The sequence below is a fragment of the Rhea pennata genome, chromosome 2 (assembly GCF_028389875.1).
Source record: "Rhea pennata isolate bPtePen1 chromosome 2, bPtePen1.pri, whole genome shotgun sequence".
NCBI lineage: Eukaryota > Metazoa > Chordata > Aves > Rheiformes > Rheidae > Rhea > Rhea pennata.
In genome coordinates this window covers 93,982,631-93,999,502 of record NC_084664.1, presented here as the reverse complement: position 1 = coordinate 93,999,502, position 16,872 = coordinate 93,982,631, and the positions used below count along the sequence as shown (strand labels likewise).

At 43.6% G+C, this 16,872-nt stretch overlaps 1 protein-coding gene across 3 annotated transcripts in view; it reads right to left on the bottom strand.

Annotated features, from left to right (window-relative positions):
- Nucleotides 1-16,212, bottom strand: part of JARID2 (jumonji and AT-rich interaction domain containing 2) — a 228,358-nt gene extending 212,146 nt beyond the window's left edge. Inside the window, exons 1-2 of one of the 3 annotated variants that reach the window (XM_062569925.1) lie at nt 16,169-16,207; nt 14,943-15,139 (exon numbers count right to left, since the gene is read on the bottom strand). In XM_062569925.1, coding sequence (XP_062425909.1) covers nt 14,943-14,987 — 45 coding nt within the window. In that variant the 5' untranslated portion in view covers nt 14,988-15,139; nt 16,169-16,207. Of the gene's footprint in view, nt 1-14,942; nt 15,555-16,168 lie in introns of those variants that run through there. The other 2 variants (XM_062569927.1, XM_062569926.1) reach the window with 2 other exon arrangements.
- Nucleotides 16,213-16,872: the final 660 nt, after the last annotated feature.

Sequence of the window (16,872 nt, the reverse complement as noted above, 5' to 3'; positions counted from 1 at the left end):
AAACATTCAGACAGTGGTAACTTTTCAGAAATGACAACAAAGCAGCTCTTTAACCTAATCCACGAGACAGAAGTATGAACCTTGTACAGAAAGAACACCTAAGTCACCGATCTTCTTACCAACACAAAATACCTGAGAAATTTTACTCAGATAGACATTAGACAAGCCAGATGCCAGAAAATATTGGTAAATGAGGCTGTATAGCATTACATTTTTGCTCCAGAGATCTTTCTCATGGTGTTGCTGGAAGCAAGTCTGAAATATGCGAACACAGGAAGACTGCTGAAGTTTTGCTACTGGTAGCTCTGAGAGCTGATACTTGCAGTACCTTCAAGAACCTAACAGTCATGCTGTTGTGGAAATAGTCTTCATGTCTCTCTAGGGACTTCCTGCAAAAACCACCAAATCGATTAAAAAAAATGCAGCAAGAGCCATGCAAATGAAGGCAACCTTGGAGATGCAGATTAAAAAATATTTTTACAGCAGTATTATATCCTCTTATCTATGACAGTTATAGGACTCTTGGTAAGACTGCTACAATCAAGATTTTCCCGACTAGATGTTGTCCTACTTTTTGAGCTGACCAGTAAGTCAGCCAGCAAACCTTAGAAATATTGGGAAAATAGTTGTTCTCTCAGTCTTTTGATTCTAATAATACTAGCTATTCAATCTTGTTCCTCATTCTTACAAATTTATAAGATATTATTTCTTGCTCCAAAGGGCTGCCTCAAGAGATCATCTGCTATTGTTCTCTTAACTAGAACTAGTTTATGCATGGTCTTAACTTTGTTCACGTGAGCTGAAATTAAACTATGTATGAAATCTCTCAGAATGGCTGAAGATTCCTTGTATTTATTGAAAAAGGTGATCTAACTACCGAGCAAGTCAGTGGATTGGAAATTTAGAAACAAGCAGAACTATCTCAATTGGATTCTTCCATACACAAATGAGTTTTCAAAGTTGAAGTGCTACACTATTTTGTTTCAGCTTTATAGCACATGGGTTCCCAATCAAAATACTGTCTTCTCTTCTTGGAAAAAAACATCTGAATGTTTGAAGACTGCAGAAGAAAGGAAGTAGTAGCACAAAAGTATGAAGCCTTTAAGCAAAAAGAGTAGCCTTTCATTCAGATATGACTTACTGTTCCATGTAAACGGAAGAATGGTGATAAATCACTGATACATAGGATGGTAAGAGCAAATTTTAGGGCACCTTCAGAAGCATGCCTGGACAGACATCTTCATAGACAGTAATATAGTGAGCTGAAGTATGTTTCCATTGTAAAACATGGAGAAGCAATTCTCTCCTAAGCCATTATGCCCATCAGTCAACCTGTAATTCAGCGGATCTTTTGAAAACATGTGCATGACACTACAGATGAGGGAGAACACAACAGTTAAAAAAAAAAAAAAAAAAAAAAAAAAAGCCAAGATGGCTAAAGACAGGGACAGCAGCAAGGACCTAACCTAGGACACAGGACAAGCTGCCCTCCACTTGAGCAGAACTCCAGCAATGGATACATATCCTGCACATTTTTCTCACGTTGTACTAGCCTTGGTTTCACAGGCTGCACTGGAAGGCAGGCTAACTCTCAAGAGCTGAACATGCTCTTGCTTCTCTGACGAAGTCCCAGATGTGGCTGCAGTCATGCTTGCAGCGTGGCTGGCGATAAAATGACAACCTCTGAAAAGAACTAGTGTGAAGGAGCCAGATTCTGTGGAGCTGGTTCCCAGGCAGTCCCTCACAATAACTACACACGGTTACGTGAGTTGAATGGAGGCATGAGGATAGAAAAAAAAGCAAGCAGCAAAGGCATATTCAGAAAAACTCTTTAAAAAAAAGAGAATAAGCTTTCGATCGCTTCGGCAGGGAACCCACTTGGTCAGCTCCACGCTGTGCAGCAGGACACATCCGGACAGGTAATGTACACATGAACACAGCTCCTGGTTCTGCTCGGAATGGGAAGCAGAGCCTACCAGGAAGGGCCTGAACAGTCATTAGGCCTGACTAGACCCTGGGTTATTGTGCATTAACAGATGGGCTGTCTGCAAGGGGAGAAAACGACAGACTCATCTTTGGCAGGATCTGAGAAAGCTGATGAAGAAAAGAAATAATAGTTTGTCCCTCTACATGTCTCCCATCCAAATTAGCAACCCAACAATTTCCAGAGTGCCCACAGGAAATTAATTTCACTGAATCCTTGACTGTAACAATAGTGAACATAAAACAACATCAAAAAAGGAGGAATCAACAAGTGGTTTGGATTTATTTTCATTAAAAAATGCTTGTGAGAGAGAGGAAAAAAAATACCAACATCATAATCACATTTTCTTCTCCTGGATGGTACACTACCACCTTTTGCTAGAGCTAGTAAAAGCAATATTTTAATGAAATTTTAAGTATGATATTAAAAAAAACTTATTACTCAGAATACTAAAGAGATTATATGCTTTTTGTAATACATTTATATCAGAAATAGTATGCCTGCTCTCTAAAGCAATGGGGCCCAGAAATCATTAGGACTAGTCAACCACTCATCCCAAAAGAAACCTGACTACCTTTAGTTACTTTGGAAGGTCATACTCAATGGAGACTGCAGAGATTCTTTCATTGCTGGAATGGTTGTTATGACTGGTCACTCACGTCACAATGTTGCTTTGGACTGCTGAAAGAGCATGTATATTAACATTTTATACATAAAAGTTTTAATGTTTGCAGATTACAAAACTAGCTTTTCTTGAATGCTCACATCAGCAGGATTTGATTTCACAAAAGTTCATGAAGTGATTATAAAAATGAGAAGGGCCATGTTCTACATCTCTTTTCTCCATAGTATTTGCCCAGATAATGCATTACAGTTTGCTGAGCCTTGCATAACATAAGTATGCAGCCAATATTTTCTATAACCAACATTCAAATTCTGCACACAGCCTTGACAGGCAAGCAGAGACAGTGAAATCCCTCCCCTTCCAATGTATTTCCCGTAGAGCTGTGTCCAAAATGAACTGCAAAAACTATTCTTTGTCTCCCTTTGGCCTTCAGGAAGAGAAAAGAGGATACTGTGGTAATAACCATTTTTCCTCTCTTGCAAAGAGATGGCAGCAGCTTCATAAGAGCTAATTTCCTCAGACATTGCAATGGATAAAGGAGACAAACCATAAGAATATACACAAATGAGAGAAAGGGAAAAAGCATGGGACTGGAAGATAAGAGAGACAAGAAAAAAAGAACAGAATAACATGACAGTACTATACACACGTGCACATGAAGAGAAGAGTTAGGAAAGAAAAGAACAGTTAAGACACTGGACAAAAGCAAAAGAAGAAAAACAATTCAAAACAAAACAGGTGGGAGTACATCCAGTAAAGGAAAACATTAAATGGCTATCACCCTCTTAAAACGCTAACATTCCTGCCTGCAAATACTTATGCATACTCTTAAACAGGAATGCCAAAATCTTGAGTCCAGAAAAGCACTTTGGCATGTGCCTAACTCCCAAGCTCCAAGTACTTCAATTGACGTCAGTAAAAGTAGTCGTATATTTGAGTCAGACACGTGCTACAGTGCTTTGCTGCATCGGAAGTTGAGGGTGCAGCTCCACATGCCTTTTTACTCCATGCAAAGCCAAAGAAGTCCTTGTGTCCCACCATTTCCATAGCTGTGCCACACTAAAAAGTCTTTGTGGGCTTGCACCCAATCATTTAAAGATCAGGAGAAGGAAGAAAAGAGAGGAGACCATTGGCACTATTAATTTTTAACCTAGATAATTTCATATGATTCTATTTCATGTGCAGCTCTACGGTTATACTTATACAGCCAAAGCACACTGTGAATTATGCCATGAAGGAAAAGACCAGTAGTCACCAACACTGGCTCTGCTAGTGATAAAAAGACATGTGATGCTACATCCTAATGTTCCTACAGTTAAAGGAAATCCTGGTTTTGTAACTTCTTGATTTGACATGGTTTGGCTTTCTTATACTGCCTAGGAATTCTAGGCAAAAAAACCCACTAGCACGTCAGTTCTCTTGCATGTTCAACCAATATTAGTATTTATAACACCAGGAGCTATCAGAACTTACTCTTCAGCAGGGAGCCCACTGGTACAAGGTAAACCAAATAAAGCCATAACAATTTTTGGGATGATCTCCCCTCTGTAAAAAGGCCTTCGTTGCAGAAAGCAGAGCAGTATGGTGTTGTGGTTTTACTTCTAGGGCTGAGTTCTCATAGCTACAGGGGATTTTCAAAAGTCAAAAAGCGTAAGAAACAACAAGAAGAGTGTTCCAGTAACACAGCTACTTTCTTCCTCTTTCTCCCTGTGAAATTGGTCAAATCAAATTTAATCAATAAAATATAACAGTAGTTAATTTTTGACCCTCTTTTAATGTATTTTAGCACTTCAGAAATTATTGTGGCACTACTATGAAGAAAAGGTCCATGATATCTGCCTTTCACTATTGGTAATCAGTGGGCAACCACAGGCACAAACTCTTCAGCATAATTTTCAGTGTAGCCTAACTTGATTTCAACCTCATTTAATATTTACCATGGCAAAATTAGGACGATACAGCAAAATTCATGCCTAAACAACCCTTAGAATAGACAAGGACAGCTAATTTTATTTGCTAGGATATAAACATACCTTAATTCCTGTTTCTGTGCCTTAGACAGAAGGCTTGCTCCCATCTTTCCTTCCATCCCTACTTCTTCAGTCACACTTTTACAGCCTGTTTCAGCTCACACTGCTACTAAAAGAAGCACTCCTGCTCCTCCATTGCCACTTCAGTTGCAACACCTTCCCCAGACCAAGCATCTTTACAGCTACGTCATAAACTGCAATACTGAATGAATCCCAGTTAAAATCAACCATGTTTTGTCAGTTTACTTCTAAGGCAGATGAGCACCCAGTCTGTTGCAGGAGCCATCACCTGGCCAGCAGAAGGAAGGAGGAACAAACAGCCAAGGGAAGGCTAAACCACTTCTTCCAGGCAGTGCTGGCTTAAAAGTGATTATAAAAGCACAGCATTAGACAGCTTAGTGGTCTTAACATTCACAGTGTTGTCACCAAAGACAAAACACAAAAGCTACACACAAGACATCCCCAAAACAGACAGGGAGAAGGGGGCAGTAAAACAGGGCAACCTCTCTTTACTGCCACTTATTTTTGTAGTTACAGCTTTTTTTGGTTCAAGGTATTAGAGATACAGGCTTGAAAAAAGAAAAAGACAGCTTCAAAACTATTTGCCATAGGATAAGAATTATTTTTTCCAAGTTATAAATAACTCAGGTTACAGTAAAATGCTATTTTTTTTTAGCATTTTCAGCTTTTAAGTATCACAGAGTCCTGTCTTACTGAAATAATACTACTACGTCTCCATTACATGCTGAATAACTATAGCAAAACATTCACAGTGATAAAAGTCCCTCAAACTTAAGGTAACAGTCTGAGTAACAGAAAGACTACCTTCATGCAGTCTTCCTTGGGTTCAGTACAGCTTTTAATAAATGATGACAGGAAATGCTATTTCAACACATTCACTTCTGCTTTATATCTAAAAATGAAAGGGATGTTTCCATGGTCTCAGAAGGCCAGTCTGGATGATGGGAATAGGCCAAGAGAGTTTTCAGCATTATCACTAAACTTCAAGGGGGGGGGGTGATTACCAAACAGAAAACCATGTCTTGGGCGTCCATCTACATCACCCTTCTGAGAAAAAACATACATATTAAATGTGTTCATTTAGATCATCATCCGAAAAGGAACTGCGTACATGCATACGCAGCCTGTGCTTAGTCAGTTTTACAAACAATAATAGAAAATGTTCTTTGCATTTGGCTTTGAGTTTTGTAAACTCGAAGTCTGGACTAAGTTTTGTATTACTGAAACCAAAACAGAAGCAGTTCTATTTTTTTTCAGCTTGAGTTGAGCTAAGAAGTTAATTGATCTGGCAGGGCTGTGCAGGGTTGGAAATTTGTACTGTGGGGTTTTTTTGCATGCACACTGCAGCTGAGAGATTTGGCTTACAACTTCGATGTATCGAAAAGAATTCAGTGGGACAAACTGAAAGCAACAACCATGAAATCATGAAATAAAAAGGTGAGAAAGAGGAAAACACATCCCCGCTCTAAACTCACCCTTACTTTGCCTAACAACCACCTTTCAAAAGGAAAAATATATATATATTTATATATGGTAGTAGCCTGCAGCAACTTTACACTAAATGCAACTTCTAGACCAAGTACTTACTTCTTGTATATGCATATTTCCAGTTTTAGGACAACATAAAAAATGATGTGCTGAATGTAATATACAACAACTAATAAAAATAATGATAAGCATCTCATAATGCAAAACGCTGGACAGACTCATGTCCGAGATTCATGGTTTCTGTCCACTTTATTAGTACTGACCTCAAAAAATACTCATCTGTTGTAATTCATTTGAATTATATGGTTTACATCTTCAAGTTCCTCTTTGTATTGCTTGAACATGCACAGTCGTTCCAAACATAGCTAGAAACCCTTTACTAACTATTTAATTGGAGATCTGAGGGCCCATGGAAACTGAATTCCTGTCATTGAGGAACACCTAAAGTTTCATCTTTTCACTAGACTTCCCAAAATGCACTATGACCATCAGGATGCCTAAACAGAGACTAAAGTTTACTCAAAGCACTAGCAGATTTTTTTAATCCAGAATAGAAGAAAGCATAATCCTCAGAGAGAAAAGAAAGTCTTGCTTCTTCCCCAAAAAATACAAATGTGGGAAAGGGCAGACTTTCCTATTCTTGTGGGCACAGAAGGAAAGAAATATCAAGTCAAAAAGCCAATACTCAACATTGTCCAGAAATATTGGAGAGCACATTACACTACACTCAGGTAAATCTGTTTTAAAAATAGACAAACAGCTGATCTGCATATGCACATACTTGAAAGAGCTGATAGATTTTTCTAAATTCAAACTCATCATTCTTGAATAATATGCTTTGCTTCAAAACTAATCTGCAACCAAAGCTAAAAATGAGTTGCTTGTAATATATAGTTATCCTAACTTGGCTCAGACAACACAGCATCAAAGCGCAAAACTAAGATTAGCAGATTATGTCAGAATGAGCTCCCAGGGTTTATTCTTGAACTTTATAAATACTGTTAGCCAGTCATCACAGCGCCTGTGTGCCAAAACACAGTAATCTTCTGCAACCATCGCGTCATCCAAAAGATGTCAGACCAGCAGGGCAAGCTCAAAAGTACTGAAAGCAGAGTGCAGGGACATGCACAGTACACAAGTCCTCCTGCAGCACTACAGCATGCCACAGTTTCTCAGCTTGATTCTTACTATCTGCCTTTCTTCTAGCCTTTAGAAAGTAAAAGCAATACAGTAACAGCCACAGATCCAAAGCTGCCTTTTTGCAGAGCTAATCAAGGGAATAACCTGCCAGAAAAGACCGCAAGAATGCAAGCAGGAAAGACCAAGCATATTACAGACAAGATGCATTTAGAAAGGATTAAATCATGCCACCCAAGTGATAGAATTATCAACTGTTTTGGGGGCATCACTGCATTTTTGTTAAAGGCGTTTAACCAATGCCAGAAAGTCTGCCTGCAGTTGTAGCAATCCTACAAGCACTAAGCTGAACCTGATCTGAAACTAATTTTGCTCTACAGGCCTGACCTAGATGCAGACAGTGTAGAGAGATCTCAGGACATATTTGTATTTGAAGTGTTCAGTGTTTTCTTTATCACATGAACAAGTCAATTTTTACGCCTGGTTAAAGAAGGTTCTGTTCCCCAGATAAATATATGGGCATGGTTTATGACAGATCAGTCTGTGATGAGATAGTCACTGCAGGAATGCTGTGACTGTTCAAGATGTCATTCCTCCATATTTGGACGAGTGGAATGAGGAATGATCTTCTTCTTGTAAGCTTTTTTTTTTTTTTTTTTTTTTTTTTTTTTTTTTTTTGGTGCTTCCACACTCAGCTAAACTGGTCCATTTGAGCAGCTTTCTGCAGCTGCATAAATTTAGCTGATAAACTTGGTGCAAAAGCAGATGGGGAACACTCACTTGATCTGTCTGCTTGCAGACCAGGGAGCCGTAATCTCTAGCTGAGAAGCCATGAGATGCAGCAGAAGTGTGGTAATGCTCTACGGTACCACAGCTTTGTCAGTGATCACAGCTACTCTCATATGATACATTTAACACCAGTATCTTTCGGATTTGGACCCTTCATCTGCATAAGAAAGTGACCGATGGAGGAAATGCAAGTGGAGGGGAGGAGAGTTAGCATATTTTCAAACAAGTCAGTCCTCACTGCCGTACTGAAAGGGTTTATTCCTTTCCCACAGCCCACTACTGGAAATACCAGGCCTCTGCTGGATTACTGCAGTAACAACATCAGAACTAACAGGACGTCATTACAAGAAGGAAAGTGTGAAACCCGAGCAAGTGAAATGGCAAATGGTTTAAAACCTTGTGCAACTTGATTCATTGAAAAAAAAGCTTTTGTGACAGACATAAAGAAGCCCACCTCCACTTGTGAAAAAGTTCCCAAATAAAACATTCCTGCTAAAAAGCCAAAAAGGATCACATCCAATACTCCCAGCGTTAACAAGCCAGCAAAACAATCCATCAAAGACCTAAGAGGACACCAAATACATTTTGGCAAATACATTATTTCCTGTATCTGAATTTCAGCACCAACCACTCCTCACACACTAGGCCTCAATTTTACAAGCATTTTTCAGCTTTCAAGTTTCTTGTTGCCTTCCTATCACTTGAAAATACTTCATACAAAAAAGGTAATAAGTATAAAAACTACATGCACACCATACATACTCCCTTCTTTACTTTGATATTAAACTACTTTTTTTTTTTCCTTATCTCTACAGTCAAAACAACAGGTTAAGGCAATTTGTAGTGGAGGGGAAAAGCTGAATGACTAATATGAAGTTTTGGCCAGTATCATAGGGACATTTAGGGCCATCAGTATCAGGAAACATTTAAGGGAAGTTCATGTTTGGCAACATTGAAATTTGCATGATTAGACTTGAAAGTTAATGTTCCGTTAATCTTGCACAGAGGCAGTCAAATCCATCAACACTATTGTTTTCAGACTGTCTGCCCACTAAGGCAAACAATGCATCATTTACACTTGGTTTACATTTATAGTTGGGAAGAAAGCCATGTAAAGGACAAGGGGGGCAGAAAGTTTTAAATGCAAATTTGGATTTTGCAGCAATGCATGTACTCCTCTGCAAATTCCACATCTGCTAAATCACACAAAGCTGAGTACTTTTAAAAATAAGAAATGTGTCTCTGTTTTTCTTTTCCATATGTTAAAATTACGTTTAAGCCTTCCTCTCACTTGAGTGATGCAAACTAGAAATGAAAGCAGCTGGTGTTTCCCCTCCCTCCCCAAGTTCAAGTTGATTTAATTCAGTCACTATACAATACAAATGGAAAAAAAAATTATCCCCCAAGAACTTTCAGTTACGTAAAACTAGGAAATATCAGTAATATGTACAAACAAAACACAAATTTAAAACCTGGAGTCTGTTTAGTTTCACATTATGAGATTTAAAAATTGACCTACTTTATGTAATACTCCCACAGCTGAGTCATCACAATATCAATGGGTCTTTATCAGCTGCAGGGTATGATCATTGCTCAAAAAAATCAAGAAAAAATGCATCTGATTTTTTAATTATTATATTAAAAATATACTTGCAATCAAACAGTGAGTCCAGACCGTAACTGGGGAGAAAAGCCCTTGAATAGAGAAAGTTTGGACCACATGAAGTACTGCCTTATAGCGAATGTCATGCCTTATAGCAAGATAGCATAAGCTACAGGATAGAATATTGGACTAGACTGCAGAAATACAGATTAGTCCCATCTCTGCCACAGTTACAGTAAGTTGCTTTAGGCAAGTAATTTGGACTTCTTTCTGATTCATCAAACAATAAAATGGAGGGAATGCTACTGCATTACAAAATCAGCTGATGTTTATACCATGCTTTAAAATCCATACTATTATTTTACCTCTATAGAAAAGGAAAGGGTAGTATGTTTTTAATATTGACTTATTACACATCCTAAAAGAGGTGAAAGTGCCTAATAAATCACTAAAAACTTTTCACGGGGTTCTTGATTCATTGTAATTCATTCTGGAGAGCGTCTTACACAGATTTCTGGCTTATAGTCCATTGGAGTGAGCAAGAGTCCATTAGTGCCTCAGTGCAAGGCACTTGTTTACAGCAGAAAGTTCATGTCCATTAAAAAAGAACTTTTTCTAGTTACATGCCACTCTAGAGCCACCACCACCATGATTCAACAGATCAGTAAAGAGCTTAAGAAGAACCCAAACTAAGACAGATCTTAAGACTGACTGGCATTCTTACATTGTTAGCCGAATATCTACATATAAAAAACCCCCAAACATGCTATTTTACATAAAAAGGTGTGACACTGGAATTGTAAATGCAAACCTAAGAAACACCCAGCACAGGAAAGCACCAGAAGGTCATCCAAAACAAACAGCAATGCATAATGAATACCACCATTGCTATCACCAATGGATTTGCATATTGCCTTGCAAGAACTGGTAAAACCTAGAGCACCCCTTTGGTTGTGCCGTTGTGCCGGGGGTGGGAAAGGAGGACACCCCCCCCACACACACACACACACATAACCCGTGGAGAAAAGATGAGTAGAGGAAAGATGAGGCACTGCATGGTCAGGCAGAAGCCTTGAGGGGCCAAAGCGCCCACCAGAAGTCTGCTGCACCCTTGCACACAAAATGCCCATCCCTCAGGAGGTGGCGCTGCCCCACTGCCGCCCTGTCCTACACTCATTCACCCCTACGCAGCCCCCCACCCCACTGGGAACAGCACCGGGAGCCCCACAGGCCTCCATCACCCACCCACCTCCGGCCTGGTAGTGTCCTGCAGCAGCCCAGTTACACACCCCAGCTGATGAGTGAGGCAATTTCTTGCATGGTGCTCTCGCAGAGATATTGAGGATTTTGCTGTAGCATGTTTTATACATACATTACTTTAACATATGTAGCGCTCTTTCAGATCCTGCTTTAAATATGCCCAAGTACAAAGTACTGTTTAAAAAAACTGCGGCACTTCCAGGAGCTCTCCTCAGGCGTCTGCAATACGCTAACTCTCTATAGGCCCTGCTGACCCTGTTTGAGGGGCTTACGAGGCTGTCCTTAGGTGAAGCATGTCACCCTATGGCAGACTACAGCACTTTTACCTCCGCAAGGACAACGAAACAAATCACACAAGGAGACAGTAGTGACATTATTACTTAATTATATTTCGCCATCTGCTACTATGGCAGAACTATGCAAGTATTTTAAGACAGTAATCCAGGTTCGTTATTTCAAGACCTGAACCAGAAAGAAGATTTGCGATTTGACATCACAAAAACAGGCAGAAAAATGCACCTGTGAAATTATGCTTAAGACTTCAAAGCTTTTTATTTAAGAACTATTAATTCCAAGCGCATACTGAATGCAGTCTGGCTTCTCAGCTGATGCTTTACAAAGCTGTCAGTTTTCTGAGGCTTGAGCCAAAAGGCAATATTTGATATGTAAAGATGTTTGAGAAGGAGGAGGGTAAAGTGAGAAGAAAGATTTGTATGAGTCAGCCATAGTTCTTTTAAAAATTAAGTGATAGCATTTTTAAAGAGCAGGAAAAAAAGACATATCCATACACGGATTTCCTCATTCCTGCGTTAACAGTCACAAAGATAATACATTCAAAGTTTAAAGGAACTTTTAATTATGATTATTTACAAAGCAGCAAGTCAAGCTACACTGAAGCAGCTTATAACACACAGGTTTTACTCCATTGTTCTTGCTGCCTTTTTGTTTTCAGAATTCACTTCATAAATGAAAAGTAATGGTCTAAACAGACCCCAGTCGCAATATGACAGCCAGCAGCTACTTGAGGAGCTCAGCTCTGCGGCATACCATCAAATCAGTACTTTGCTTTTGTTTAGTTGAGGGGATTTGCTCATCCTCTTGCTACTTAGCTATTACAAGGTATTACTCACTAGCACGATTACCATACCTTCTTGCTTCAGATCTTTGTTTACCATAAAGCATCATATTCAGCCAGCAACAGAGGCAATATATGACACTAGGTGGACCATTGTTCTGCTCCAGTACAGCAACTCCACAGGAATTCCTCGCAGCCAGCTCCTCCGTACAAAGAGATCATAAGATTACTCATGACAGTGAAATACAGAGGGACTGCCTTTCTTCAGCAACTGTGAACTTTAAGTGGCAAATTTTCCAGGTCACCTAAAACAACAAGACCTCTAGGTCTACTGAAGTGTGTTGAGTGCAGACTTCCAATTCGTGAGCCACGCAAAGACCCGGGACGCGCTTTTGGTGCGACCGGCAGCTGCAAAGCCTCACGCGAACCGGAGGGACACTACTGGCAGAGGAGACCAGGGCTAAGTGGGGAGGACGGGTCACGCGGGCCGCCTCCTGGGCAGGCCACCTTCGCCCCACACCTGGGATGGGGTGACAGCGGCCCAAAGCGAGGGGCGCACCTGCGGCCCCAGAGCAGGCAGACAAAAGACCTGCCTGGCACTGGCAGGGAGGAAGCCGCTGCCCACCACGCTCTGCCGCGATGCTGCACTGCTCCGAAAGGTCACAGGAAAAGAGAGAGGTGTCGTGACATGTCGCTACCCCGCCAACATCCACGCGGCGCGGAGCAGTGCGCGGGGTGGGGGGTGGTGACTCGCCCTCCCTGTGCAACGGGCAAGGAGGGGGCGCCACGCACCCCCAAACCGGGCAGCCGCCCTCCCCAGGGAGCCCTGGGCCGGGCCGGGCCGGGCCGGGCCGGGCCAGCGGAGCTCAGCACCTGCTCACCTGGGGCGGTGCGGGGCCAGGCCGCCCCCGCCGCCCCGGGGCCTCCCCCCGCCCCAACCGCCGCGGCCCGCCTCGGCTCTGACGTCACGCCGGGGGCGGAGGGCCGGGGCGGGGGGGGGGGGGGGGGGGGGAGAAGAGCAGGGGGGAGAGGGGGGCGGCCGGAGCGCCGAGGCGACGAAGATTCCACGGCGCGCAGGCCCTTCCCTTTGTGACGTCACGGGAGCGAGGCGAACCTGGCCCCGGCCGGGCGGCGTGGCCGGGAGCCCGCGGCTCGCGCTGACATCCCGCGTAACCTGTTGCTGCCGCGGCGCCGCCGCCGCCAGCGCGCCGCCGCCCCCCTCCCGGAAAGGAAGGGGGGAAAAAGGGAGAGAACGGGGGGGGGGGGGGAAGGAAAAAAAAAAAAAAAAGAGAGGAAAACAACAACAACAAAAATCGCCACCGTCAAGTTAAAACTTGTAACACAAGATACATTGTCTCCCCTAGCACGCTCACATGCGTGCCTCATGCCTCCCCCCGTGGGGCTTGAGGGGCTGACAGTAGTTTTGCTAATCCTCTGCCCAGCGCTATGAGCGTAGCCAGAGCAACGCTGCATTGTTCGCTGCCACAAACCTGCAAAAAGGTTGTGGAAATAGCAGCTTTGGGGGGGGGGGGGGTCCCTCCCCCTTTTAATTATTTACACCACAATTCTTCCCCCCCCCCCCCCATTCTGCTTTGTTTTACTGCCTGGGAAACGTGGACGTCTTGCATGTTTCGCTAGACTTTCTACACAATGTTCCTGTTTCGATGCAATACTTTAAACTAGTCGGCTTCAGACTCCCAATTCCTCTGCAATGCGGATATATTTTAATTCGAAAATTCGGCGGAGAACAGGCTGAAGTTTTTAATTATTGTTTAGTCTCACGTCCCTCCACATTATATTTTAATGGGTCGAAAATCGATACGAGCAGCCATCGGAAGTCAACTGCAGTTTTTATGAAATCTATATAATAACATGGTAAAGTGTCCCGAAGGTCACCCTCCCTTCAAAGAAACACACGTACACTCCCCACAGAAAAAAAATCAGCACAAATGAGACGTACCATATAAACTACAACTTCTTAAGTGTCGTATCAAACACACCCTAAAGCAACTCTTTATTTTTTCCTCCACAAAATGAAGAATTTTTTAAACATGCAGACAAAAATCATTATTCGCTCTACTGCATATTTGGCTAATCCCCTCAGTTTTTCCAAACGTAAAGAAAAACTCCCCTATGCCAATCAAAACGTAACTGGAGCACGAACAAAAATCCAACTATCCATGCACATTTATATGTTTAAAGGATTAGACAATTACAAGGGATTGGTTAAGCGGTTGAATAAAGAGAGGCAGAAATACAGCCCGGGCTGCCCTGTATTCTCTCAAATTTTCAAGCCATCGTAATTAATTTTTAAACTGTACCGAGCCATTTTCCCATTATCTTAAAGGCAATCCTAACAAACGCATTCCCCACAACACGATCCCCAACTGGCTTGGTTGCTATCACGAGCCGGAGAAGCAAGCGATCACATATATTAGATTTGATGTGGCAGTGCAAGAAACAAGCTCGCCATAACCAGACACTCGATTTCAACTTAAAGGGCTTTCAGCAACCACCGCGGCTTCACCAGGCAGGGATATACACACGCAGACCATCGAAATACGTTCTTTTTGCATGCAAAGCGCAATATTAATAAAACCGCTTGAAAATGCAGTTTCGTTACATTATCACAGCAGCCCCCCGAGCTCCCTGCCTTTCATCTAAAACTAGATTATGATTGTGTCATTTGAGGTCAATACATTTATTCACTGGAGGTATCGCTACACAAATCTGGTTTTATAACCGAACTGCAAAGAAGGTTTTCCCCATTAAAAGGGGCCTCTGAAACTCCCCCACCACACCACAGAAAAATAAAATTCAGCATTACATTTGTTTTAAAAGCCTTAGAGCTGCAGAATTAGCTATAAACTTGACATTCACTGCCATTTCCTAAAACTGGGAGTCAAATGATATATGTTATGACCACTTACGTATTTCTTTTGAATTATATTCCTCTTGGGTCTTTCTTTGCTCATTCTGGTATCCAAATTCTGATTGCAAAAGGGGACAATTGCTTCATGAATTAAAGCCGCGACAATTAAAAAAAAATACTGAAAAATCCTGGGGGAGGGGGTTGTTTGTAGTGGTATCTTGTAATCCGACTTTCTTTCCTCACAATGTGATTCTCCTAGCAATAAATCCGAGATATGGGGGATGAAAAAAAAAAAAAAAAAAAAGAGACGAATGCGAAGGAAACAAAAAAAAATCACTTTAGTGAAACATTATAATGGAAAATTTCCCCCTAAACACAAAAAACGACGCCCTTGATATCCCCTTTTCTCTTGCTCAAGCCACCTAAGCGATCTGCAGGTCCTTAGTGTCAGAGCTGTAGTTACATCTTGGAAAAGGAAAGGGGTTGAAAGGAGAAGATAAATAAAAATGTTGGAAGTCACGTTTGTGCTGCTGCAGCAGGGAAAGCAGCAGAGACAACTCCAGCAGCAGCAGCAGCAGCAGCAGCAGCAACAGCAACAGCAGCAGCAGCAGCAGCAGCCCCGGCAGCAGCAGCGAGGGCTGCACGCACTGTGTGTGTCTCTGCTCCTCCAGCTCCCCCCTAACCAATGAGAACAGCTCTCCGGCAGCAACTTTAAATGGACCTGATTTTTTTTTTTTTTTTTTAATATATATGTATGTGCGTGTGTGTGCGCGCGCGTGTGTGTATATATATATATACACGCACACACACACAGACACACACGCACACACACAGGCATACACCAGCTAGGGCTTGGCCGTAACTCCCAACCGGGACAGCAGCCGCAACACCCGGCCTCGCTGCATTCAACGCATGCAACAGGCCTCGCTTACACTTCATGCAGGTTAAGCGTCACACGCCTTCCTTTTTTATTTTCCTTTATTTCCTCCCCCACACCCCTTTTCTTTTTTAATTTCTCTCTCTTCTTTTTTTTCCTTCTCATTTTTAAGTGCGGCCACTCGGCGGCCAAGGTCGCCGCTGCCCCTGCAGCGCAGCCCGAGCGGGGAATTTGGCGACGGTCCCTGAACGCACATCACGCTCGGCCGCCCTGCCCTGCCCCCCTCCCCTCCCCGCCCCGCAGCAGCCTCTCTCCTGTCTGCAAAGGTCTCTCCTTCCGCTCCGTCCCTGCCCCGCCTCACGTCCCCCTGCTCTGGCATGCACCGGGGCCCGCCGCGCTGGCAGCACCTGGCCTCGCCGGCGGGGCTCCGCGCAGGGCCCGAGAATTGTCCTTGCTCGCGGGAAAGTTGTAGTTCCGTCGCCACAAAATGGCGACGGCACGGAACTACACCTCCCGGCGTGCCGCGCGCGGTCACTTCCTCCCTCCCCTCCCGGTGCCCGCCGCCCATTGGCTGCGCCGCGAGGAACCCCCTTCGTCCTTCTCTTCTTCCCTTCCTCCCCCCCGCTTCCTCCGGTTGGTTCCCCCCCGCCCACCTCCCCCCTCCCGGCGCGCGGTGGTGGAGGCCGCGGGGCGGTTGGGCGGCGGTTGGGCGGCAGGGGGCCTCCGCGGTGGAGGCGGCGGTGAGGCGGCACTGCCCGCCTCCCGGGGGAGGGAGGAGGAGGAGAGAGGGAGGGGAGTTTATTGGGGAATTGCAGAAAGACGGGGCGGGAAGGCAGGCAGGCGCCGTGGGAGACTGCTGGGAGAGTGCGAGGATTAATGTGTCTGGGTTAGGTTAGGAAGCTGCAGCACGAAACTTAATTTATCTGAATTACGGCCGCAGACGGCGAGGCTCGCTGCTGGCTGGTTTGGGGAGCCGGCTGCTCGGCTCTGCGGGCGGTGTCAGCTCCGGACAGGCTGCCCGGCTTACGCGGGACCTGGGCGCTGCGGCTCGGGGGGAGCCCGCGGTGACCCCAGGCAGCCCCGCGGCCGCCCGGGCTCCGGGGTTGGCGGC